General features: G+C 36.2%; 1 protein-coding gene across 1 annotated transcript in view; it reads left to right on the forward strand.

Annotated features, from left to right (window-relative positions):
* Positions 1-27,130, forward strand: part of LOC118268079 (uncharacterized) — a 60,174-nt gene extending 33,044 nt beyond the window's left edge. The window contains exons 2-7 of the mRNA XM_035582333.2: positions 16,985-17,075; positions 17,500-17,677; positions 17,978-18,180; positions 19,022-19,225; positions 19,710-22,273; positions 25,221-27,130. Of these exons, the coding sequence (XP_035438226.2) occupies positions 16,985-17,075; positions 17,500-17,677; positions 17,978-18,180; positions 19,022-19,225; positions 19,710-22,273; positions 25,221-26,752 (4,772 nt within the window). The 3' untranslated portion in view covers positions 26,753-27,130. The remainder of the gene's footprint in view (positions 1-16,984; positions 17,076-17,499; positions 17,678-17,977; positions 18,181-19,021; positions 19,226-19,709; positions 22,274-25,220) is intronic.
* Positions 27,131-27,750: the final 620 nt, after the last annotated feature.

Genomic DNA, 27,750 nt, shown 5'->3' on the forward strand with positions numbered 1-27,750 from the left:
ACTCATTCGGACGTACTACTATTAAAAAAATGTTATTTAGGTAAATATTCAGTCATCCGACTCATCTCTGCTGCTACATTAAACTTTTCGTCATGGCTTATTAAATGGTAATTTTGCGAACCAAACTTTCATACGTAAATCAAACCGACCCCAAATTACTCTTCCATAAAACTGTCATATTCACGTGCTGTTGTATATTCGTGTTAGCGGACAATTTTCTTCCTCGATGGCTTCATTCAAGTGACGTACAATATCGATGAAATATTGATGATGAATTTCATTTATCAAACTTGGTGGTCTGTTTACTCACGTTTATTAGAATATTCAGAAGTGAGGTGCATAATTAAGTATTAACTTGTTCAAATACGGCGAAGGACCACACAGATTACTCGTGACGCCTGAAGGTAGTCGTGAACTTTAAGTCGCTACAACCGCCTGCAATACAATGAAGACTTCAATTTTCAGTCTCAATGTAGCTTCAAACAGACCTTGCAATTTTAAAGTTTATAAGAACAATTAGTAATAACTATTTACTTTTCGCATATACACGTCCTCTACAGTCTCTACTATTTATTTTAAAAAGAAAATCAAGAAATGCATTTGTATGTTTTCACCATTCGATTCCCACATTCGTTTGTATGACTAACTGTTGCCATACGACGGATGCAATATATCACGTTACTTCAATACAAGTTCTTCTGGGGTATATCGTATTCGGGAAACCTGTACCAGCTATATACAGGGCCCGACCGCTAGTTGCCGGAAGCTTACACCTTGTCTGTGTCGTGGTCACTAGATTGACAGCCCTAGCCAAAGGCAGACTTGGCGAATGCTCGACCGCAGCTCGAGTGCCACTTCCTAGTGAAATACCACACTTCTCTAACGTTTCTTGTCATTGTTTGCTAGTGTACACACGTATTTAGCATAAATCTTTACCCATCGCGCCTACATTACGTTTGCTATGCGACAGATATGTAAATGAAAGAGGCAATACAATGACATGTAAATAAATCATTACATTCGTTTTAATATTCACGTAAATGATACACCTGTTCTATCTAGATGACCACAAAAACTTAAAATGTTAGTCACGCTTTACAAATCGGAAAATCAATAACAACCTAAAACCTCTAGACTCAACAATCTTATTTCGGACTATTAAAACAATGAGTATGCAGCGCTAAAACTGTTGTGAAAATATCGAAATGCTATTAAAATAACACTTCGACGCAAATCCGCGTCCAAAGGGGCAACTCTTGTTTATCTTATCATAGCGATGCTGCTGTAAAATTTTAATGAGGTGGACCCTAGGCTCGGAGTCAGTCCCGCTAATCGAACCAAAGCTCAGGTACAGTTACTTTGTGGATAGTGTGGATATAAAATGCAAACTAAATACATATTGTTTACTTACATTATAGAAAAGCCGTCTTACAGATTTAATAAGCCGTATAATCAACCATTTAATTTATTCTTGTTTTGGCATCGAGTTTATATTCTTTTGCACTATGCTACTTAACAGCATTCCATTTCATGAACGTAGTATATCGTATAGTGAAGGTTTTAAAAGTTCAAACTATAAAGAAAGTAATTTATCCCATAGTGCAATTTGTTTCTCTTTTATACCTAAATCCAGACTGTGAAGAATTCGCGTATTGAAAATATTGAACTGGAACTTTTGCTATCTCGCACTTCGATATAAGTTCCAGGAACGGTGGAATAACTTTGAAAATGAAATGGATATTGTTGGCGTATGTTCGTAAGTACGAACATAATTTTAAACTTGACTGGACATTCAGTAACATTCTATTTATATGCAGCCAGTAAAATCATTTTACCGTCTATATCTCACCGTTTCGAGTAGAGGTACAATGCAAGTACTCACCCACATCGCTATCTTTCGTCAATGAACTACTACGTTTTCCAGTGAAATAAATCGTTCTTCATACCAGTGTCCTGATTTGGCGAAACGGCTACTGTTGCAGGCTCGTTACTCTGTGATTTATTAAAACATTGTACTCAGAACTACGGGCTGTATGAATGTGAATGCACCGTTGCACGCCGTGCCCACTTATCCGTAATGTATTCGAAATAAAAGTCGAAAGAGATTGTTCTCTTGCTGAATGGCATATCTATGCAAAGACTGGGTCTTTATTTGGGACGATTCTTACGGAGTACTTTTCATTTTTATTTTCTATTTACCATCTTGACTCGTTTACAAAAGCAATCACTCGATGAACCTCTAGACTTAATAGTATCTCCAGTAAAGCTTTGTTTTCCAAACTAACATATCTACCATTCAAATTGTAACACTGTCACATCGAAGATTAGTCGTAATCCTGAGTGACACTGAGCACTTCTCTTTAGGAACGCACCTTTATTTAATTTTAAAGGTACCTACGAGTTTGTATACAAATTCGTTTCGCATTTATAATTAATTTTCCAGTTAGCCATTCCCTCATTAAATTACTCGTGATTTTGTGTTCCATTTTATCTATCCTTTCCTTACTTTTATTTCCAAAATGTACGAATACCCCATTATTATATTCTAATTCTATCTATTCTATTTATCAGGTAAACTTGAAGTAAAATTTTTAGCTTTGTGTAGATCTTGAATCTATTATTGTTTTGAGAAGCTTTATTCAAGTCTAATTCTAGTATAATACCTTCAAAAGACTTCTTTACTCGTTGCTTAGTATTTCTAGGCATTCTAATTAGAAACGTTATAGTTAAATGCTTTAAAAGACTAGGTACAAAGGTTAAATCATTTCGATTAAATGGTTTTTGTGAATGAGCACTAGCAAAACGTTATGAATACGAGGAAGCTACACAGAGTCGGTATCAGACCGTAACGCAAATGGGTTAACAACCTTGATTTGTGTACTTGTTGAATGACTATGAGCTTGTTGCACAAACTTGCTGTAACCGACCACATGCTTGTGAAATATCGCCGGTATCCGCAAACTAGATATTATTATGATATATGTATTAAATGACACTCGACTTAATACTTATGTACTTAAGTTTCTCCTTAAGCAAATGTTTGTAGAATTAGGAGTTGCTAGTATATTAATACGATGACGTAGTGTAAATATGTACAAATTTGCATTGTGGCAATATTGCTAACAAAATAATAGAGGATAATCATGGTGTGCTTATGTATGTACATACATACAAAATTCGTTTAAACCACATTAATATTGTATTGTATTCAATTGGCAAACAAAAAAGTAACTGCCAGGATGACTACAACATACCAAGAAATAACTATTAACTGGTATTCTTGGAAATTTAACATTAAAGGCTGTAATAATCGTTTCTGTTTCGTTTTCTGTATACAAAACTGTACTAAAATTCGTATCGAAATTGCCTATTACATTTGAAATCATACTTCGGAAACTCAATATTATTTTGATTGTAAGAACGTTTGTAGGAGCAATCGATTGATAACGATACGTTTTTTCGATATCCAGGTGTAATCTTCCATGGGTAATCGACGCTGATTTAATGTTTCTTCACGAAAGGTTGAGCAATAAAGTAATATTTCACTTTGAACAGACTACGCTGACGATGACCATACATTGCGCACTCATTCCAGGTTTATGAGGAACATGCATCTTGTTCTGAGTTTTAATTAGTCCACAAAGTAAACGTTGCCGACATGATCAGGTCAATCGATGGCGATCAAACATTTTTCATGTGGTTATTTTATTAGTTCCTGTTGCGTTCGCGATGTGTTTTATCTTCAAGCTTATGTTACATCTGACAAACGCATTCAAACAAATAGACATGTACAAGTAGTAAATGTTACGACACGTTATGAAGAGAGAGAAAAGAAAGCGGATTATGATTCTTAGAAATGTCTGCCCAAAATACATTTGTTGTTTTCTGTTTCAGCTATTTTTCATTTTCCTGGTATTCAACATTCCAAAAATGTTATTTAACAGAACAACTTCAAGAACAAATGTTTTCTTTGCCGTGAAAGTTTCCCTTAGGAACAGTAAATACACGATAACAATTTCTCAATTTGTTTCCAAACCCAAACATTGCACCAGACACACCGTCGAAGACGTTAAAAACCGGAGGTGTTGAGTATATGAAGGTTCATTGTTTGGCCCTGTGTCAAACAAAGTCTGCCATCGGCACTTCAAAGCGGCTGTTGTTTGGAATGTGTTTTAACAGAAGATACCACTAAAGCAATGTTCGCGGTTCTATGTCCAGCTAAGAATTTACTGCCTGGATAGTGGGCCCTGTGTATTAGACATCGCACTACATTATCCAAGTTGCTAACTGGTAGTCGTTGTTATCGCTCTGTGGGTTGCACAAACACTTTTACTATCGTTTAAAAGAAGGTAATACGACAATACTAAGATCTAATCTTTTTTCCAGTTCCATTCGGCTTACGTGCTATTTTTCTTTGCTCTGTTCCTTGAGAATTTTCGTCGTACTAAAGTGCCAACAAATAATCGTAAAAGCAGTGAACAAACAGCTTTACGGTTCGTTTATGTTGCGGTTATCTGCACGGGGCTGTCTCCTTTAATGCCTCAGATATCTGGCCCTTGGTGTTTACCGCAACCTATGGCCCCGTTCTAATAACTTGTACAATCTCTTTCTTTGATTTTTCAACAAACTATATATTTGAAAAATGTACTGTTACACTTTACCGTTTGTTTAGTCTCTAGTTAGAGTATTTGAAAGTTTTTTGTAACAATCGGATAAAAAAGTTGGAATAAAAAATTGTTCAGTATCCTACCATGATACTTGATATAGTTACATAAAACATTATTCCTTTTTGCTTTAAATTTTGCGATTAAAGTTGTAACATCGACATGATTTATGTATGTATTAGAAGTTTATTGGTTCTATGAAAGTTCTCAGTAAAGTAAGTAGACCTGTGCGATACTTCGCTTGAGATATCTTACGTGTCACAATCAAATGTTTTACTGCATCCATGAAATATACCAGATTTATTTATGTATGATATGATAAGTTAGCTGGTCTGTATGAAATAAATCTTCTTTCGAAAATATACCATTTCGTTTATGGTATACCTGTTCAAAATGACCAACAATATTTCACAAAGTACAATAATAAACAATACACATCATTTATTTCAAATTGTATCTCCTTTTAAGATATTACTTAAACTTAACGCTATAACTATTAACGGCTTTCTGAGATGGAGTGAGCTATTAATTTGAGGTATAGACTTCCTGGAGAATGAAAGGTCATCGACTCGGCACACCTCGTGGGATGTTGGCAAGCAACTAGCCGCACCATACCGTAGTTCCCGGACGACCACGGAGATACGAAATACAAACTATGGGAACACGCATGGCTAAATATATAAAACAATGTAAATTCAATTAAAGACTGGTGTTCATTTGATATACGTGTAGAGAGTCTGTCAGTTTAAGTCATGATGTAATAAATTTTATTAGAAGGTTTTTGGTTTTCTCGAAATATTCTATTTACGTAAAAGCAACAGTCCACTTACTTGACTGATCTACTTGGTTTTGGTACTTACTAACTTCGCGGGAATTTCACATTTTCCTTACTGCTAAGCTCCTTTTCTTCGACAAGCACCCAAATTCTCGAAAACAATTTATGTCATTTTGGACGAAAATTCTTTTATAATCGTGGTATGTTTATTTTGGTAATATTCGAACTTAATGCTCCATTTGCCAGAATTCGCAATCATCAACTGTATGGTTGCGTTAACGTTTATTTCGTTACCTAATACGTAGCCTTTCTTTGGTCTTCCATTGTTCGAAATAACCAGCAACATTTAACTTGAGTTACGACACACTTAAATGTCGAAGTACAGAGATCTTCGTAACTTCCACTACATACTTATCTTTACTATCACTATGTTTTATAACGTTTGCTTTCCTTAAATGTCGCTGTGCTACTTTACTTGAATATACTTACTAACCTTTCTGTAGTCCCTGGCTCAACGGTTCACAAAATTTTTAATTCTACCTGCTCATTTTAAACGTACAATGCTTCAAAAATAATATTGTTTCAATCTTCCAAATATATTGGTGTTTGATATATTGGAGCATACATTCAATAACTGTTTGGTGTAAGTCATTCATACGTTCACACAGTCACAGTCATTAAAATCGACCAAACCGTGGTGAAGCCAAAGAAAATATTAACGGAGGGTGCCAACTGACTACCCCTGTATGTATTCGTGGTATTTTGAAAGGAATATCCCATATAATTAATATACATATGTGACTTCTTTTTCGTCTTGCTTACTTCTCTTGTGTCTACATGGAACATTGAACCTGTTTTAACTCATATAAATATTAAGTAGCGTAAGTTGTGGAGACAGATACATTCGGATGTTCGGAACGTTAACGAGGAGTGGTTTAGCTCGACACCACATCGCAACGGTACATGCCCTGTCTACTGTCTACTCCATACATTTCCTATTCATTTCAATCTATTCTCCGATGACGTGAATGCGGCGCACTGAAATAAGGACACGTCATTCAATACCATACCACAGAGCAATGTAAAGCAGTCTACAGAATAACACACCCCTATCTATTCTCAACTTTATTCTTAAGACAATACGAAGGTGGACTGTGGAACGACAAGTTTGTAGCTACTGTGGTCGTGATTGCTATTATGCAAACCAATATTCTTTAGGGGGAAGCCGGACATTTACGCCGACTGGAAATTCTAATGCACTGGCTCTGGCAAACAAGTTTGATTTTACTTTGTTCTTTTGAACACTAGAAACAGAGTCATACAAAACCCAAGTTGAAAGATAGCGTTTTACGGGTAACAGAGTTGGAAGGATTATGTTATTAAAACACTCTTATTTTGCAGAAGCTGTTTCAACTTCAGCGCAAGTAGAAAATATTACGAGTTTGCAACCACGCCCTCCATTGTGGTACAGGTCTCTAAAATTTATAACTTAAACGTTAACGAGCCGTCGATATTATCGCAATGTTGACTCCTGACCAGTTAAATGCTTACAATAATCATGGTCCATGGTCTAAACCGATAGCAGCTTCCTTTGCAATTGTATTTTAAAAAGCCTTCGAGTTTAAAGCTTTTTGTGGTAACATAATTTAAGCAACACATTAATTTCGCGTCATCAGCAACGTTACGCAAAAAATAAATTAAGGAAGAATGATAAAAACAACAAGGGAACATTACTCTCCCCTAATTCGACTACGTAAAACTCGGCAATCCCTTTAATACCTGTTTACACATTTCTTGGTAATTTGTGTTTGGCTAATGTTGTACCATAGTCATTAGACCGCGTGGGTCGGGCCTCTCCGCGCATAATTATAATTCATTACCTTATTCCTTGTTATAACGCGTTTAACATCGTTATTAAAATTTAATTTATTGAATGTGTATCACCGATGACAGTTACATTAATTCGAATTAAATGTTAATTATAATAAATTCTAATTGCAGACATTCTCACTTTAGATTAAAGTTTATGTAGGTATATCGCATCTCTAGTGTTTGAACCTATTCCCAGATCAAACCATGGCTTACGAAGTTTTGGTTAATTTGGAGATGGAGGTACATATGCCATTGTGAATAAGTACAGCAGTTTGTCATTTGACTTCTATGGGTTGTGTTGTGTGTACCACATAGTTAGGTGAATAAATCAATTTTATACACGCTGGCGGATACCGCAGCGAATCACATTACATGCGGTCACTGACATCTTCCTGTATTGCATAAATTTTATAACGAAAACAGAAGGTTCAACTTACAAAGAATATATTTCGATATAAAAGCAAATGGAACATTGTTATCAGTGTTCATTTACCTCGTAGAAAACGTTTCTTGTGACTCCGTGTTTTTCGGCGAAATATTTCTTTTTCATACATCACTAAAATCACGCTTTTATAGCTAGTGTTTCATAAAATATCGGTCGTGAATATAGTTTTGTTCTATGAAAATGTCGGGCGGAGGAAAGATAACACTTAATATATCACATACATCAGACTTCGCCCATGTTGATGATGCGATTTATACAGAGAACCGCTTGCTCATATAAAAACCACAAACTTTCAGAATATGCTGTTCAAAGGATTTTATCTTTTATTTCCACCACGGTATTATTCTAAAGCGTGCTCGTGGCATGTTTAGGATGCGGGCTTCATATATTCCGCATTATAAATACTAACATGAGAATTCATTATTTTCTAGATTAGAACATACTATTTAGAACTAGCTATGCGAAATACGGTGCAGCATTTGTACTGTTGCAGCAGAATAACGGTATGAGAAACAACACCATATTTGTCGCAGTACTTTATCCGAGCTGGTGAGAATGTTCAGTTATCTGCAGTGATTAGTTTTTTACACTGCGTTCCTATCCCGCGGTGCCATCTCGGACCGGTCAGTAAGCTTCCTCCTATGATCCTTAAACGGCGCCATTTGTCATTCAACGCGTGTAATTTTCTCTACACAATATTTTTTGCGAATACTTTGAAAGGTCTCGGTAAAAAGAGGCTAATCTTTATCGGCAATCGTCATTGGTCAGTGAACTCGCCACGGTTAAGTCCTTTTAATCACTTAAGCGATAAGAGATAATCTAGATTCTATTACTTAGGTATGTATCTTTTACTAAGATGCTTTATGAATGCATCATTATTCTAAAGACCATTCTTCTTGCAATATCTAAACATCGCAAAATTTGCATTGCTCTTTACTATCCTCTTTGCTGTTCATACTTGCGTTGTACAAGCACTTGTAAAATAATGCTCTTACATTTTGGCCCTCATTCAAATTTTATGAAATATTATTTACGTTTGTAGAGAGTAATCTTCAAAATTGATGTTAACGAATCCCGTAACATAATATTACTTTAATTATAGGTACTATGGCCGACATTTTATAAATCTTCTGTTGCTGAATAAATATAGAACAATTATTTCTATTATACGGCTCTTGATAATTTAATCAGTTAATTTTAAATTTAAAATGTATAAAAAAGTACGTAGGCATAAAAAACTTCATAAAATTCTGGAGCTAGCTTGAGAATCCTTAATTTAAAGTAACTCTCAGCTAGCTCATTCAGAATTCAGGAATGGGGCGTCATCTGGCGCCGTGATTTATACTTGGGACGCACTGAAAATCTATTCGCCGTGTCGTTCTCTGCAAACCGTAAAAATGTTCGGCCATTACACATGGATTCTGGTCTGATTGGATTTCTCTGCCAAAAATCGAACTCGTCCATTAATAATACATATCCATTAAAAATTCTTTAATGTTATTATATTTTACATTATTTTGTCTCTCATGCAGTATTATACGTTCGGTGAATGTGTATGTGAACCATTTTGTCAATTACTTGTTGTGAGAATTTTTAGTGTTCTTTGTTAGTTGTTAGAGTTAAATCTACTATGTACTATGTTCAAACCGTGAACGACTATTATAGCTAATGAATTGGCTGACTAAAGTACCTAAACGTCCTAAACTAACAACTCAATTGGACTATTTCTTACTATGAGTGTTACTGTTATTAAATCAATACATCAATAAATCAATACATCGCAATTAAATTAACGTTTATACTTCGTGTTTAAAAGGAACGCTATTGTGTTAAATTGATAATAGTAACTGATAAACAAGATTAAGTCATCATAATGACCCCCATGAATCAAAATCCAAGAAGTTTTAAAGGGCTTGTTGTTTTCATTACATCATCGCTACACACTCATCGCAATCTCTATGCGATCTTTTCACACGAAAACTACATTACGTGACTGAATTTTAAAGCAAAAACTTAAGAATATCTGTTCCTAGTAAATAAATAACACTTACTTGTATTATTCATACATTTATTAAATTACTTGAAACCTCAACAGGACCGATTCACTGAAATCGATTTGATTCTATCTCAGTTCGCTACACTAGATCTGTTTCGTTTTTCAATCAATCCGATTATCGTTGTGGTACACGTCAATAAAATTTCTATTGGACAAAGGTTCAGTGGCGACTACAAATGTAAACTGCATCGTAGTTACATAAACTTACTTGTGTTATATAAACATGATCTCTTCTCTTACTGAAGATTATACCAAGCGTACCATCATAAATTGCAATACTATAACTATAATTAGATATACCCTGTAATCAAACTCGAATAAATTACATACTACACCACAATTACTTTATCAATATATTATGATTACGGCACTCGTATTGCGAAATAGTCCGATTGTACTCTGTAACACTTTAAATGTGCTGTGAAGGAATAAAATGGTGGAGCCGGATCGCGGGGTAATGCACCAATTGAAGGCCGCTTGAAGCACTAATACTACTGCACAATAAATCCTTACAGAGAACGCCGCGTACGCACTATGTTATATTTATTACACTCACACTTCGCATCTAATAATTAAAACATATTTTAACAGAGCCGCCGCAGGCCGTAAAGCGGAGCCTGGATATTATCTGTATTGTGAGGCTACTGTCTGTTGCTTCCAGAGAATATTGCTTCCTTAAGTTATTGGTGTACTATACACGACTATGTTTTACTCGGATCAAGTATTTGAAACCAGCTTCTCATTCCGCAGCTTTGTTGCGTTATAAACTACCTCAAACACTTTCATCCATTATTAAACACTGTATTCGACTGTCCATCAATGACAACCGAAATTCTTCGCACCAACGAAGTATATAAAAATACAATCTTGAAATTTTCAAAGCCATTACCCTCGTACCATGGTTGTGTAAAGAAAAATGTGTGGGTCTATACCCCAACCAGTCCAGTGCCGCCGAACAGGGGTGATCCCGACCAGCGATACGTGTACTGTTTACAAACTCAGTTTTAACACGAGAACACCTTCATTCCATTTAAGTGGCATATGGACTCTATGTCCTCAGGTATCAGGTATAAAAAAAACAAATCGCATATTTATTTTGATAGAGTAATTGTTTAAGTTCTTTCTTTTTTATTGTAGTTTGTAGAATCTATAAATATTTTAAGACATCAGGATGAATCCATTCCAAATGGAAATTGTGTGAATATATTTTCCTTTCCTACTAGATACATTGGGGAAACTTTTCAGCAGGTAACACCTGAATCTCCAATAAAACAGAAACGAATCCGTCTTATGAAATATATTGCTTTCAAGATTCTTTTGTATTTCCGCAGTCCGCCATTACTTTTTAGTACTTCCTATCGAATTATTCAAGTAAAGAAAGAAGGTCGATTTGTCGATAGCGAGAAACAGTTGGGACCAGGTTTAATGTTCTTGAACGTGCCAATGGTATCCCCAGTCCCGCACTAAATCGTTGTGGCGGTAAAAATGTCGCATTTATTGCTTGCTAGTAATTTGTACTTATTTTACAAACAATAGTCAAACATTTTTACGTATTCCAACTGTAAAACATCAACCGTTAAAGTTTCATGATCGTAAACTTTATAGTAAGGTGGTTTTTATACGGCGTGTTTTTAATAGGGACAAATCATTACGAGTGCAGCACAGTTTTACAATCCTTGGTGGAATATGAAGGTGATCATGAGGATTATGAGGAAAATTGCTATATTAATGCAAAAGTTCAGTAGTCGCAGGCGCAATGTTGTAGAGGAAAACCTACATATGTGGCTGTTGTAACTCTCACATGTGACAAGTAATATTGGCATAAAACCCGACCCTCCCTTCCATCATAATAACGCATAATAGTAATACGCGGTCAACTTTAGGGAGCTTTAACTTTATGTAAGAAAGGAATTGTTGGACGGTCATAATTTAAATAAGGCATTTACCTGCTTCCTCTTTAAAGAATGGTTAACTTAGTGTGTTGTATAGACATATTTTTATTACACAGAAATACTTACTTATAAGTATTCCCCATCAGTAACGGCATTGTGGTTAAAAGTATTTTCGTGTAACTTCTATATTGCTGGTTACATAAAACTTTATATCGAATTGATATCGCAATATTTTAGCAAATGTCCTTCATGTCCGTATTACCATACTCGGGTCGGAGTTTATGGCGGGTCAAGATAACGCTTCAAATTTAAGCTTCGGAGACAAGAGAGTGTCACAGGCAATTTTTCGCAGAAACCGACCTATGGCTCCGGCTTTCTAAAGTGGGTGTACTTCTTGCACTTGTAGCAAAACTCGTTCCCTTATTCAAGACCCTTGCTTTGCCCCCAACATCACGACCAGATATAAACAGTTTTTCTTAAGGAAACTGCGTTGAAATGTCTGCTTATAAATTTATGCAACGCCCTTATTTGCAAAAGAACGCTATAGACTACAGCTGACATCAGCAATTCATGAAGCTCTCCCTTCTTCGATAAAGAAGTGAATATTCGTAGATTTAGAGCGTGATATTATTTATTACTCTGTAGGTTCGTATGAAAACAAACTTCTCACAGTAGCATTCACATGAATCAACATGTCATTGGTTTTGAAAATAAGATTGATGTTCTTTTAATGGCATCTATTCATTAAGCTTATAATAAAATGTCAGATGTAGTGTCGGCAGTATTCAAGTCAACGATCGGTTATACCATACGGTGAAAGATTTATAATGAGACAAATGAGTCGAGACTACTGATATGCATTCGTTGTGATTCCCAGACGATCCCAAAATAGGAATACACCATTTAAGTACTCTGTATGAGTATGACTCACGCTTTAGTGTTAAGAAGGGAAATGCTTACCGTTAGATAATTGTAATTCGGTTGATAAATGTAAAACAATATAATATGAGATGTTTATAAATCGCAGTGGGACGAAAACGCCCAAAGCATATGCCTGTTATTTCTTAGTATCAAGGTTTTATTAGTTCTTCATTCGTTTATAACATAAATTCTACCAGTTTTAAGATGCAAATAAGCTAAATATTAATGCTCGGCTAGATGGAGAGTCCCCAGGAGGAAAATGCAATGTATGCCGCTCGCCGTAAAGATGAAAAAATAAAACAGTCTTGTGAAATCTCGTGCACCTATTGTAATAAAAAAAATGAATGGTGTGCTTACATACTTTACCACGTTCCTTACGAAATGCACACAGACTGGACGTAATTGGATACCCAGTATAAAACCAAGTAGGCTTCAATTTAAATGAAAAAGGTTGCAGTACACCTTGTCCATGAAAATTTAATGCTTTTAAAGAAGCCTTGTCAGATTATAGCTCTTTAATCCCACACGTCCTACGTACCCTGTAGTTTTATTATTCAAGCCGTAGAAAGACGTGATAAAATTGTTTATTTTATAAATAACATCATAACCCTAGACAATTCAAAGTATGTGACCCTTAACTTTAATCTCAGCAGGCCAAGCTTTTCCTGTTCAATAATAATGACTAAATTACTTCTTGCTCGGACCCAAGAATATTGAACGAGTAATAAATCAATGAACAGGGCTACGGAATTGTACGCCAAAAACAAAGGAAGGGTGCTTTACAACACATTCACTTTTATATTCAAGAGTTACGGATGAAAGAAGTTCGTTTGCGGATCGCCTCGTTCGCAAGTTTTAGCCGATAAATTGTTACGGGCGGTTGCGTGCGAATTACTTCCTCCGAGTTCATCGACATTTTATCTAATTTGAACTTGATCTTACTGTTCCGTTGTAAAAAAGCAGAGAATTCATGAAAAGGTTGATTATACATACTTTAACTGAAACTGCAATGTTTCTTCTTAAACAATTTCGTAGCTACAATGTTTTCTTTTGAGTACAGTTGGCAATGGTTACACATTCTTCATCATATACCATTTTCCAAAACCAGTTTTGCACAACAGGTTGCTTCTATACGCTGATACAGCGCCCTTGCAAGACCTTCTCAAAGTCGTGACCTCATAGGACCTTGCCTTCAGCGTAGTTGTATACGCACTGTAATAGTATTACGTACTTAACTTACATGTGCATTTGCTATAGTAGCAAGAGTAGCAACGCTATGCTTTGTTGTCTTGTCAATTGAGTATCTTATCTGCAATTTATTATAATCCGCCGGAACGGTCTTATCGCTGTTAGTTATATTCCAATAAATACTAATCGGTCAGACTAACATCGAAAAACAATTTATTCCCATATAATTGGGACGAATTTAATAACGTACACTGATAATAAATCAATTTATATTTGATACCTTTCGGCCATCATACCATTACACATCGTGTCGCCTAGAGTTCAATAGAGCAACGATATACTCGTAGTCTGAATCTCAAATATAATTACAAAATTATACATAGAGATACCTGTTATAATAGTCTGTGCTCTATTCTGAACATTGAAAACCCCTAATTTTAATAATAGGTAGACACATAAAACCGTGGTTCGGTAAAGTTGAAATAACGACCTGACATTTAAATATACAACCATAATTCGAAAAAAACGAACATGTTATAGTATAAAATTACATTTCTTTTCCCGGCAATCGTAAATATGTGAGCACCGGTACCCCCGCCACCCACGTAGCCCCTGCGCGCGCGCCGTCCCGCAGGGAGCCAAGGCCGGCTCACAATGGGCCCACTTTTGCAGTACTTATTGCGATCCAATACTATTCAATCTCACTATCTATTTTATATGGAACTAGTTTCCTGAGGGCATTTCCCCCATGGACTGCTACTCACAAGGGTATTGAATTTGCAACAAGATCTTGACTTTCACTTGATAAGTCTTATTTAGTGAAGCAAGATGTCAGGGAAATATTCTGGTAAAAGCGAACACACATTTGAATTGGATTAAACAATTCATCATTGTAAGCCGTAGCAATATCAATCTGATAACTTAATTTATCACTGCTGTGATATATTACGTCGTTTAGTTATGTCTCCAGCTATACTTTCAGAATGCAGACCTCACTTTGTATACTGCATATATTAACAAGACTACAATGACCAATGTCAAGTCATATGCAAACGCGGCTGTATGTCCACGGATCCACCACAGTTGAAAATTTATTCTCTCCGCTCTGGCGTGTTACGGAATGTACGACATTGCTGTCTTTGACCGTACATGTAAATACCTCCGACAGCATATTTAGGTGCATACTTTCAAGTTCGCATACCGACTTCAGTATAAAAAAAACTGGTTTGAATAGATTTTTTTCTAAAGTCCTGTAATTTTATTTAATATTGACTAGTTATTCCGCTTTCCTCTATTAAACGGGTACGGGTACATAATATTTATCTTACGTAACATCCATTATATTTTACTAAAGTTCAAACTGCCGTTAACTTTAAAGTCAAAGTTCTTATTGGCGAGCTCCATCCTTTGAAATGCACTAAAAGTTTTACTTCTATTGCATTACTACCTAATCAAGTCTAAAACGTTAAGAATATTATCAGCAATTTTATTGCAAATAACGATAAGCTATGCTAGTAATGCTTCGTCAAGGACTGTTAAAATTGGTAATTAAAATATTATTATGTACTGTCAATAACTTTTCATGCATTTCCTTCTGTTGCATTTTGTATATTGATTACTTTATTCATTCCTATTTTATAGCCAAGCATAACTTTGTACTCAAACAATTCATTGTTTTGTCGATAAATAATATCATCCATTTTCTCCTATCGATAATTAGAAACTAAAATGGGTATGGTCATGTCACGATCTCGGAACACGATTCTATGCAAGGGCAATAACTCACTTGTCTCTCTGTGAGTATCCGCTGCACATCGCTTCCTCCTTCTGTAATAAACTATTCTATAATCTAGACTAGATCACAGTTAATCAGTATCCGTCATTAGCAAAACAAAATACGTTCACGATGTAACAAAACTACGGAACAGCCGTTTGTCGTTGTGATTAATTTTGACTGAAATGTATTTGCTGTAACTGACAATGATTTATTCAATTGACTGGAATAGGTAGTTTGATCCTGAAAGGTCATAGAACACGGTGATAATGTTCTATTGGAGGTACAAATGCGAGTTAGGTGTGAAGCAATCAAGAAAAGGTGAAATGAGGTATCGTGAGGACCGGTAACATTAATCCCGATAACCTGGGGGGTGGGCTCTTGACTAATGGCGGATTATTTGTCTGTTTCATGTAGTGATGGGACTCGAAACGGCCTTTTATTTGTTCGTTAACTATCTTTTAATGATACGTTATCCGATAGTCCTGACGTTTATGTTAGCATTTAACATAATGTCTCTTAGTCACTAAGAAAAAGTGATTTTCCTTTTGTTTTTAATTGATGCGGTGGTAAAGCGCTGAGGTTTATTTCTGATATCATCATTTACATAGTTTAAGAATTATAAGACTTCACGAGAAAATTAGTCGTATAAAACTTACTACTACCTATGCGTAATTACGTAACTAGACAGACAGTATATGGCCCCGACATATAATTATAATAACATTTACGAGCCTGGACATAAACGACCATTATTTGATTGAGTAGTACAGAATGATGACACTCAATTACAATTTCTACACTAATCAATGCAAATTAGAAGTAATCGTAATTTACTCTGTAATAAGACTACAGACAGATATTGTATGAATCATGAATAGTTCAAAATGTTGTATTAACAATAGTAATTAGTGGTTGAGACGCTTCCTTATTTCAGCGGCCATCACAACTTGCGAAAACTTAACTCTAAGAATGTTAATTAGTGCCATTGCTACGCAGCCATGATACGTCGTAAGAGAAGATTAAGTAGGGCTAGGAGACGGCTAACGATACTCGAGTAGGAAACTAGATAGAAAACTAGATTTGAATAGAAATGGGTATGCAATCCGTCACTCGAATTGAGATTCACATAGCATTCTTGAGCTTCATTCCAGAAAATGAGGCGTAGGTTAATAGCACTAAGATACTATTAACATTGATACATAGCTTCTTAGGACCTTTTGATAAAATAACATTGTTAATTAGACAGGTGATACGGGCATCCATGCCATAGTTGAAACGCCAACAAAATATTTTCCTTTTCCTAGCTTTATTGTTACAGTAATTTGTTTCATTCATGCTATTTTCTATCTATCGTTCGTCTTCAAATAATAATATTCAATATTCTTTTGTTACAGCGGAGGGCAGCCTGTCCGACTTTGCGGCTCGCAAAGTCCAATACACGGCAAGTCATCCCCTCAAAAAGGGCCTGTTCACACCCGATACAAGGTAAAACGCTAACTTTCAAATTAAATTACCACTAATCGACGTTAATGTATCCCAATGAATGGAACGTTCTGTACCTACCGGTTTCGGGTAAAAGGTACCGATTTGTGCCTTATAACGTACACGATTCCTTTCGTAACAATTGATTAGCTGGCCTTTATTACCAATTAGTACTTAAACGTTGCGTTTTGCAATGGCTTGTAAAGTTTTACAATGCGTGTCATTACCGCAACAGTCACGTCTTTGGTCCCAATGGGTTAGGGAATTGATTTACTGTAACACTTAGAATTCCCTGTTGACTGTACTATGTCCTTGCAGTAAATATGAAATCATTCTGATTTGCAATAATTGGTCACCTAATCAATTAAGTTTTCGTAGAAGTACGTGTCAATACAAACACTATTATTCTAATACATACTCTTTACAGACCGTCGAGTATACGCAAGCTATATGAAAAGGCGACGACAGACCGTCTGTCTGCATCGATCCTCGACCAACTACGGAGGGATTCTCAGCACTCTCCATACCTATTGTGCACTCCAGTTCTTAGCACTAAACGAAGACGAATCTATCAGAAGGTCGATGTGGAAATCGAAACCCGCATTGTAAGTAAATGAGTTTATTAAACATTAACCCACCAGCTTGATTGTGGACGTAAGTAGTTTACACTGACAACGGTTACTTAAGTCACCGCATACAAACATCAATAAATAACAAGCGGACTTTTAATACAAATTATCAAAGATGATTTATTAATTTGTTTAGTCAACTGAAATATTGATATGGAATGAATGCTTCCAATTTGAACTTCAATAAATTGCAAAAGCATTAATTCAATGCCCTTAGAAATGTAAATGGTTCCAATACTCGCTTTATTAACGCGTTGAAACGCAACTAATTTCCAGCCGTCAGTCGTTGAGCAACTTCGGAAATGGACATCGAAGGAGGCAATGGGTGACGTGACAGCCCTGCCGGACGCGTCCATGAGGATCGCAAGCAGCGTCACATTGACGCCGGACGAGCTCTCTGAATGCGGATCCGGAGACGACGAACCTATCGATCATCGGCTGCCCAGCCCCGACGAACAACTTAGGATCATTGCTTCCAAGTAAAAAACTGTTTTGACAACCCTGATTTTATGTTTGCCTTAAATGCTGCGGCTGTCAATGGTATCAATCCGTTGCTACGATTGATGCCCAATTTATACAGCTGCTTTATTGACAGACTTAATCTGTAAAGATATGATCTGACTACATTCGAATGTTTGTTTGTTTAACCGTAGAAGTCATAGATTTTAGTCACCACCTGCATGAATATGGAATAGGTAACTGTACCTACCTACAGCGTATAAAGATTGATTAATTTTCTTTCCTCCCACATAACAAGACCCCGACAGGCTATAATGCACCTTAAAAGCCAATTTTGCGGTTCACCTTCCAAATAAGAGCCTCGTTAATCCATTTTTATTGTTCATCGCTATTTAATGCAGCTGCTTCATAAAATGGTGTTATAAAAGCTTTATAAAAAATTTATGCAAAGTAATAATGTTGTGAGATGACAGTTTTATCGTGCAGTACTTATTATCAATAAAATTAACATCAAACGACTTAATAAGAGCAAAGGAATTATCAATAAATAACGTCTCTAATTAATTATGTTGCATTATTGCCGAGATAAGAGGACATGCATGCATAACAATGAAAAATGTCTGTGTAATTTGTATATTGACCCGACACGATTTAATCAGAGACATATTCTCAATGCACAAGTAGACATATTTTATACTTTATATTTTTTAATACTACTACTACTACTATAGGTAAATAGTCACCGTAGCCTACACCTGCAACGCCAGAGGCATGAAGAGTGCATTGCGGATCAAACTAGTTAACTTTTTTTGCTATACTTTTTGTAAACAATTTTATAATCTACTATTTTACGCTTTGCAGGTTCCCCCCGGAGGTCGTAGCCATCGATACGTCTGGGAAATTCTTCGACAGAATGTGCAGCTCCCGAAAATCTCTACACCTAGAGAGTACTACCGGTGAGACGGACACGGTGAAACGAAGGACCCGGACGAGAAAACCTCGGGGTAAAAGACGAAACACCATTTCGGGCACTGACCAAAAAGAGCTTAGAGAGGCTATAGCTGGGTAAGCTTCTAGTATGCACTGTACACACTCACACAGATTACATTATCTATCACTTGTCTACACTAAAATACTTTTATGTTTTTTGTTCATTGTTTTTAATATTATTTTTTGTAGATAATGTAATCTCAAAGCGTCTCGATTAACGAAAGTAACCGTTCAGCACATTTCGTGAAGACATACGATTCAAATCTTGAGCACACATTTTTAACAACTCGTTGATAATACTATCGTGCTTCTGTGAATACATTATGTTTAACATTGGGTGTCATTGTTCAATTCAACGCTCTTATAACTCGGAAACAAAGACATCCAATCATTTGTGCACTTGATCACTAATAGTGCCATTTGTTCATTAGCTTCATGATTAATTTGTCTCTAAAGCGTTCTGCTGTAACGAGACTAAGCGGCACGCTTTAAAGATTCTTCAACCATAGATATGCATTTAGCGTGTGACTAATGCTTTGCTTGGTTTGTTCTACCGTAGCGATACATCAAACGCGGCAGCTTCTGAAGAAATCGAAGATAGCAATACAGTCATCAGGTCGAAGTCTAGTGATTTACTTAAGAAAAGTCCTATCGATCCGGTGACCAAGAAGGGGCACTTCAACTCTCTAAAACAATGGGGCAAAAACAGACTAAAGCTAATTGGTAGATCTCCTAGTGCCAGTAGGGATAACTTTAAGGACACTTCCAAGTGTGAGAAGGCTAAGGATTCAAAATCACCGCCTAGGCAAGTAGAATTGGTCCAAGATTCTGTGACTATGCGTAAGAAACGCCCGGGAGACGAAGACAGAAGAACGCATCAAAGATGTGCATCTTATTCCTCTTCTGAGAAAAGTATAGGTGTCCCCAGTATCGTTCAACCAAATATCGCGACCATTAATACAGGCGTTAAATTACGAGGAACATCAGTACAAAGAAGACTAAGACGATCAGCCACTGCCAAAGATGAACCTCATTCGTCGAGTGGTAATTGGTCGGCAAGTTCTGAGTCCGGTCGGACGAGTATAGGTTCTGAGATAACCACTACAACAGTGCCTCCTAAAAGTACAACGTCAGCCGCCACATCCAACAATTCATTGAATGCTCACCATGGCCCACCAAGTTCTATAATTAGTAGACGAAGATTCCTCAATACCTCTGGCTCAGGGAGTGTGACAAGTGAGGGCACGCTAACGCCAGACATAATTCATGACTTGCATGAAGACTTGGAAACAAGTTCGGAATTCTCATGTGATACCGAAGGCTACTATACATCATTCCATATGGACTCGGGCCTGAAGACTTTGAAGGAAGAGGAAATTGCTCCTAGTACACCTCTGCATACGAGTAATGCTCTTTCCAACTCCTCCAATAGTCAGAATATGACTGCAGAGAATGAATACGAATTATTCGGAAAAGGTTCCACAAGTACTACTACAAGTTCTGCTGGAACAGTTTGTACGACGTTAATGGCTGCTGGCAGCGATAGATCACTTGTAATAGGCCCGACAGTACCGGAACGGAAAAGTTCGTTAGCGAAAATGAGCAGAAATAGAACTGCTAATGCGCACAGCGCAAATACTAGTTTAGACAGGAGCATAAATTCAACATTCTCAAAGTCTCCTTTCAGCAGCCTAAGATACAACCCAGTAAGATACAGTGATAAACCAGCATATAATAATTCTTCGCCAGAAATAAATGAAGCCATTCCTCCAACTATCACTATAACAAGAAATGTCGGTAATCATACAGAAATAACAGCTGTGGCCGAAGTCCACACAGAGACTGAACTTGAAAGTGCCAAGAAAAGTACAGGTACAAGTTCTCCAGACTCAGGGCATAACACATCTAGTTCACCCATTGAAGACTCCGTGTCTAGTGCACATGGAAAGAACAGCCTATCAGAACAAGACTATTCTGAATCATCAGATCTAGAAGGTACAGAAAGAATAGAAAGGATAAGATACAAGACCACCATTAACAGCTCTAGAATTCCTTCCATGTGTGTAATAACACCGTCTAACTCTGATGACGAAAGTGAAAGTAGCAATAAAGATTCTGACATTGTTGTCAAATCTCAGACGGAGTTATCAAAAGTAGCCAGTCGGCCAAAATTAGACCTGCCGGTTGAAGAAAAGCCGAAAGAAGTGAAAACGCCTACAGAATTGACAAAGCCAAGTAATAAAGGAAGTCAAATTAAATCTTCATTACAGCCTTTTAATAGTTTAATGTGCAAATTAAAAGGTGTACTCCCCCATAAATTGTCCAATAAAAAGTCACCGGTATCAAAAGAGCCGGAATTACCTGAGGACTTTTACGATACTGGGGATTACGTTACTATAGCTGATGTAAAGAATAATAACCAGAAATTAAGTCTGAATAGAGGCATCTATGGTAATAGTGATGTAGTCAAGAAAAATTTGCAAACTGTCCTCTCAGGAAAATTGCCAGAAACAGAATATGTATCACTTAATGAATTGCCAAATTGCCTTAGTGGAAGTAAAGACTATTTAGAACATAGCCTAGAAGATAAGCCTTCACCAGCTCTAGATGATGTTCAGATTAAAGGTGCAAAAGTTACACTTGACTCGCAAGGACAAGTGATCTACTCGTCTGATACACTAAAGAGAAGAAAAGGAGCACACACCACTTTCGAACCGGGACCGTTTGTTCAAGAAATTAAGCCTACGACAACGGTCATCAAACGCGAAATTGCTGATGTTGTGCAAGTTGTTGACGAGACTGATTTCCCTTACGAACCACCGCCACCATCAAGTAAGCCCACGTCACCACAGCTAGGGAAAATGATTATCAAAGCTCCGACTGCCCCCGATGGACCAATGACCACAGAATTCGTTACTTTACCGACTCCCAAACCCAGTACAATTATTACTGCTACACCAATCACCGAAACACCTGTACTTAGCAACCAACAACACTCGAAAATAACTAAAAAACCACAAGACATACCGCGAGTAGTAGAAGCAATCACTAGGACTGGGGCTTATGTAAATATACACGATGCGGAGGGTGTCAGCTTATCTCCGACGAAAGACGATTTAGCAGGTAAGAATGTTTCCTCAAAGTCTATCTCAAGACAACTTTTCGAAACGAAATTGCAAAGTATAGATATCGCTGACCTAGCTTCCCAAGTAAACGAACAAATAATTCCATTCGTTCCCAACTTCCAAACTCCTGTAATGTTGCAAAATAAATTCGATAAACAAGAATTCAACAAATCAGGCAACAAAGTAGCCGAAGTTTTGAGAATGTTCACTAATAGAAACAATACTAATAGTAATGGAGAGTTTAGCCCCAGTAACACTAACGGCGAACTTCTCGATAAATCTAATCTCAACAAAGTAAAACGTAGCGATAGCTATAAGTTGGCAAACTCCCCGTTGATGCCCATCAAAAAGCTATTGAAACTTGAAAGTTTTGGCACAAATACCAAAAAAGTGGACTCGCTAGAAATGATTCAAGCCGAAATAGCGGTCGATTTATTACGCGATCAAATTAACTACCCGCCAACTGTGTCCCCTAAATTGAGTCATAGAACTGCTATTGACGAATTGGAAAAGTGTGAATGTATGAGTAATAACACTTCTTTCATTGACGATGACTTTAATTCCAAATTGACTGCATTAACGTTGAGTCCTTTCGCTACTCCTTTGGCTAAACGGCACACGGTGGCTATCATTCCTGACACTAGAGATACGTCTCTAGATATATTATCCGCAATACTCGACGCAGATCCAGACGATGTCTGTATCCTTCACTCTCCACCTTCTTGCCCTCTCACCCCTAGTAAAGTCACTGTACCTGTTGATAGTTCTATGCATCGTGCTAGAATTCTTTCTATTTCCGAGTCCGACTATGGCACCGAAATCTGGTAAATTTTTTGAAACTTCTCAAAATCGATTCGTTATCTTTCTTCGAAATAGATCCCTTCTGTATTTCCTGTTACCGACTGATATTAGGATAACAATATTACGCTTAATTACTGACTCGGAAGTGTTTAGAGAATGAATTAATTTTTATTTTTATTAATGTCTTTTTAAAGGTAGTATTAGAAATTATTTGTAATTGCTAAAATTAACTAGGAACTAATCCGTCCAATGTACAATTAGTACTAAATATAAATCGGTCTTCCCTGAGTACTTTTGAAATTGTGAATTCTGTGATAGTTTTTATTTTAATGTAGGCGAATGTGAATTTTAATGGTATATTTTATGAATTTTAAATTCTGTATCTACATTGATGTATCAGTATTTTATTTTTACATTAATAGGTATAATGTTTTATTGAGTGTTAAATAATGCATGGTGGCTTCTTTCACCGCAGTGTGCACAGCTTACGAGTGTTTCATTTTCTTCGTTTGTAAGTGCATGGTGTGTTATTCTGTGTTCTTGTGTTTTGTGTAAATAATATTATTATAGATTTATTGTGAATTAACGCACTTATTTCATTTTATGTCACACCTTCAGCTATCACCCTCACTCTACTCATTAGGTATAGCACTGGGCTATGAAACCTTGACAAGTTCTATTTATATTACCTACCGCAGCAATTGCAATAAGATTTTTTTGTTAATTTAATTCTTAAACATACTATGCAATATATGGTACGATAAAGAGAACTTGCTCTATGAAATAAACATTAAAAAAATAAATGTTGTAAATAATCCACTGAATCTTTTTTCACATTACACCTATGGGCGATAACTACTTGAACAATACTAAATCTAAGGTTCAGAATAACATGACTAATTTGTGGGTTACATGTGACCACGAAGAGTAACGTATTGTTAAAATGTTTAACAATGTTCGGAGATTAAAACATAGGTGTTCAGTTACCTTGCACTCATCTTACATCGCTTTGCACAGTGAAGGAGGTTGCTTCCAATGTTTCGTCTTTAACGACACCTTAAAAGGTAATGTTTTGTGTTGCTTATTTGGCATGATGCATGGGAACTCAATTACTAACACAACTAAAACAATAAAACAAAGCACTTAGAAGCCCACACTAAACCTGTCTAATAAAATTAATACACTAAAAACAAATTAATATTAAATTATAGACATTATATTATTATACTAAAATAAATTGTATTATAATTAGGTTTAAGAATAAAATACCATGCACTTTGTAAACAGGCTTTCATATAATTTCGTGATGGAATTATATGATTATGCATCTAAATTATATGTGAACGTCATAATGTATTATGTGCAACTTAAGGGCTATGTATTTGTGTACCAACCTATTTGTTCAATGTATATAATTTTTGTGTTTTTAGCCTTAGTTTTGCTTTTGGTAATGGAACTTTATTTGATCGTTATACATACATATAAATATATCATAATTGAAACAAGTTGTGTGTAGTTAGGATAATATTTTTATATCCTACTTACTAAGTTACAACCTAAAATCTTTTTATGTAAATGAGCATGTAGAATGTCCAGTGTGAATATTATTTATTTTATATTTGCGGTGTAGGTTACTCTAGGCATGTTTATTTATACAGGATCGATATTTTGAACCAAACCGACACCATACCAACGTTATTAGTTCTTTTAATGCTGCTTGCTATATGAAATTAAAAAATATTTTATTAATTCTCAAAAAAATACCGATATCTGTTCAGCCTTTTATGGTCCTGCCGAGATGAAGGCTAACAACAATAAAAACGGACATTATACATATACAAAAAATGAGTTTCGAAAACCTCGGTTGTTTGTCTGTAAAATTTTCTCGTATTCTTGGTTCCACAATAATCATCCTGTATAAATCTTTATACAAACAAAACTATACATATAAATGTATTTATTTTCTGCTATATATTTGGGATTAGTTACCTATAGTTATTTATTAATTTTATTTATATGCCAGATCGTAGGAAAGTACGCAGGTAGACGGAAAATACCTATATCAACTACTGAAAGGATTACTGACCTACTTGTAACAATTACTTGAACCTTTTGTTTTAATAATATGCGTGTTATATTTTCAGACTATCGACATTCCAGTGCTGACAAGCCCTACTTGAACATACCGCCAAGTGTAATCCAAGACAAGGGACCAACAGTAGACTTGAATGCGATTAATCCCACCTTACACCGATACCATACTGCTCATCTACGCGGCAGGCACGGTGTCGTCGACTACGATAACTCAAATGCAGCTCAGAGAGACCAACCGAAATTCTGGACGCTTCCTAAACGAAGCAACTTAGAATCCAATGCGCCTCAAAGATCTGCGTCTAATTACGGAATAAAAACTGCAGCAGTCAACTTACCAGCACCAGAAAAACGAACACAGGGTTCCACTAACACCAATGATGAATCTATCAAAATATCTCCAATAGATCCAAGAAATTCAGGACACTTCAAATCATCGACTCCGTCTAATAAAGAAAATGTTGTTGATCTTGGTACTAAGTTATTATCCCCTGTCAAATCTACTATGACTAACGAAGAGCTTTATGCTGTTATTCATAAAAGTAAGAAGAAACTCAATATTAAAGATACCACCGAAAGATCAGAATCGCCTGCATTGTCCACTATTAGTTTATCACCAGTTAATTCGGAGACGTCACTTTATACAAAGGGCTCACAGCGTCATCCAGAAACAGGTTATTTAGGAGACCCAAGAAACAGAATGAGCTGGTCTCCTTGTGAAAAACAAAATATACTTCCTAGTGCAGGCCCTATATATGGAACACAAAAGCAAGAAACTAATTGCGCAGATAGATATGGACCTATGTCACAAACCTCCAGGCTTGATTTCAAAAAGCTTTTGTTGCAACACAGTGTTAAACTAAATACGTTGCCACAGAACAAGACCAATAAGTTATCGGCAGTTGAGCAATTAAAATTATCAAGAGAAAAACCGCAAACATTACCTTCTCAAGTAGCCAATAGATCGCAAGTAAATATTCTGGATTTAAGTGGATCTCCTAAAACGTATACTCATAGAAAAGTTATGAAGCCAAACGTTCAACCTAGTTCACCGGGAAGAACAGGATCATTAATTAAAGAACATAAAAATACACCTAAAATATTGCTATCTCCTAAATCACAGTGGCGATTTGCCAGTCCAAGATCAGATGTTTTGTCAACCCCTATACCCGAAGCTTACAATGAAGACGACAATTCAAATAGCTCGGGAGAAAAGCATGAAGTTTTAGTGGAAACTCCGCCTTCAAAAACAGTTCCTATTGTAACTAATCAACATTTTGGAGCGCGGCGTAACTTAATTCCTATAAATGAAACCACTCTAGAAATTGAAAGAAATTTCCCTCCATCCACAGACCAAGGCGTGTATCCTCTGAACACTGACTTCATAAGGTCACAAGGTTTGTCAAGAACAGAAATATTGCAAGCAAAGAGAGCAGAGTTTTTCAATACGTGTCCTGAGTCATCTCCTCCGAAATTAACCTCCTTCAAGAGTCCAAATGCGGCTGGTCCGCCTGTAAACTCTAGAAGCAAAACTTCTCCAGAGAGAGGCAAGGTATCGCCTACTACTCTGGAAACTGCATTATGATAAAGCTGATATTGACGTGTCAAAGCGGTGCTTTAGAAATTCCAATCTCAAAGTTTGTAAATAAGGCAATGAAATTCATAGAAGCTTTAATCTAGTCTTTTCTTTCGCTTAAAGTGCCATTTTTGCAGGCACTTATTTTCCATAACCAGTGTTTGAATACTTCGTAATTCGAGCTCAAATTATGTTTATTTTAATGCTCTATGGGGCCAATTTTGTTCAGTGTAATATTTTCTACTCTTATAACTGCTGTTTTATAAAACTTAGGATGTAAGTATTTATTGAGTACATTTTGATAGGTACTATGTTAGCAATGTTTTGAACTTTTTCAAAGTTTTTAAGTTATTCGGAATACAATTTTAAATAAAACGTGTTGAATTATACTGTCGTTTATTTTTGTCCCCATTACCTATTACAGGGAACAGCAGATAGTGCCAGCGGCATTCAATTAAAAAGTATGCATGATCAATTCGGATATGCAATAAATGTACCAGAGGAACATGGGTACCTCATTTCAAAGGTGAGTGAAGATCGAGAATACACAAATAGGTTCCAGACTAGCGCCACACCGATATTGTGTAGCTGTGAAATTAGAATTAGATGAAACAGTTTGCCCTAAAAATTATGTGTGGCAAAATTGTATTACAAAAGTGTTAACCATAAGTGAAATAAAAAGTTCATGTATTACAATAACATAATTACAATTATACCTCTTTATCATAACTTTGTTACAAGTTGCATTATTGTCAGCACCTAATTAAGACTTGTTTGCTGAAAAAAACTAGTAGGTGAATCTGGAGCTGGTATTGGTCAACATTAACAATAGAACTTAAGACTTAAGGGATATTTACCATATTTCTTTATGAGTTTCCTCGAGGAGTTCATCCGTGATCATGGCGCTTGCAACAGTACCGAAATATTGGTAATTAATAGACATAAATAAACATAGTGAATATCCTGTCTTAAGTTCTAATGATAGTGTTAGCACGTGTTAGTGACCA

The sequence above is a fragment of the Spodoptera frugiperda genome, chromosome 29 (genome assembly GCF_023101765.2).
Source record: "Spodoptera frugiperda isolate SF20-4 chromosome 29, AGI-APGP_CSIRO_Sfru_2.0, whole genome shotgun sequence".
Classification (NCBI taxonomy): domain Eukaryota; kingdom Metazoa; phylum Arthropoda; class Insecta; order Lepidoptera; family Noctuidae; genus Spodoptera; species Spodoptera frugiperda.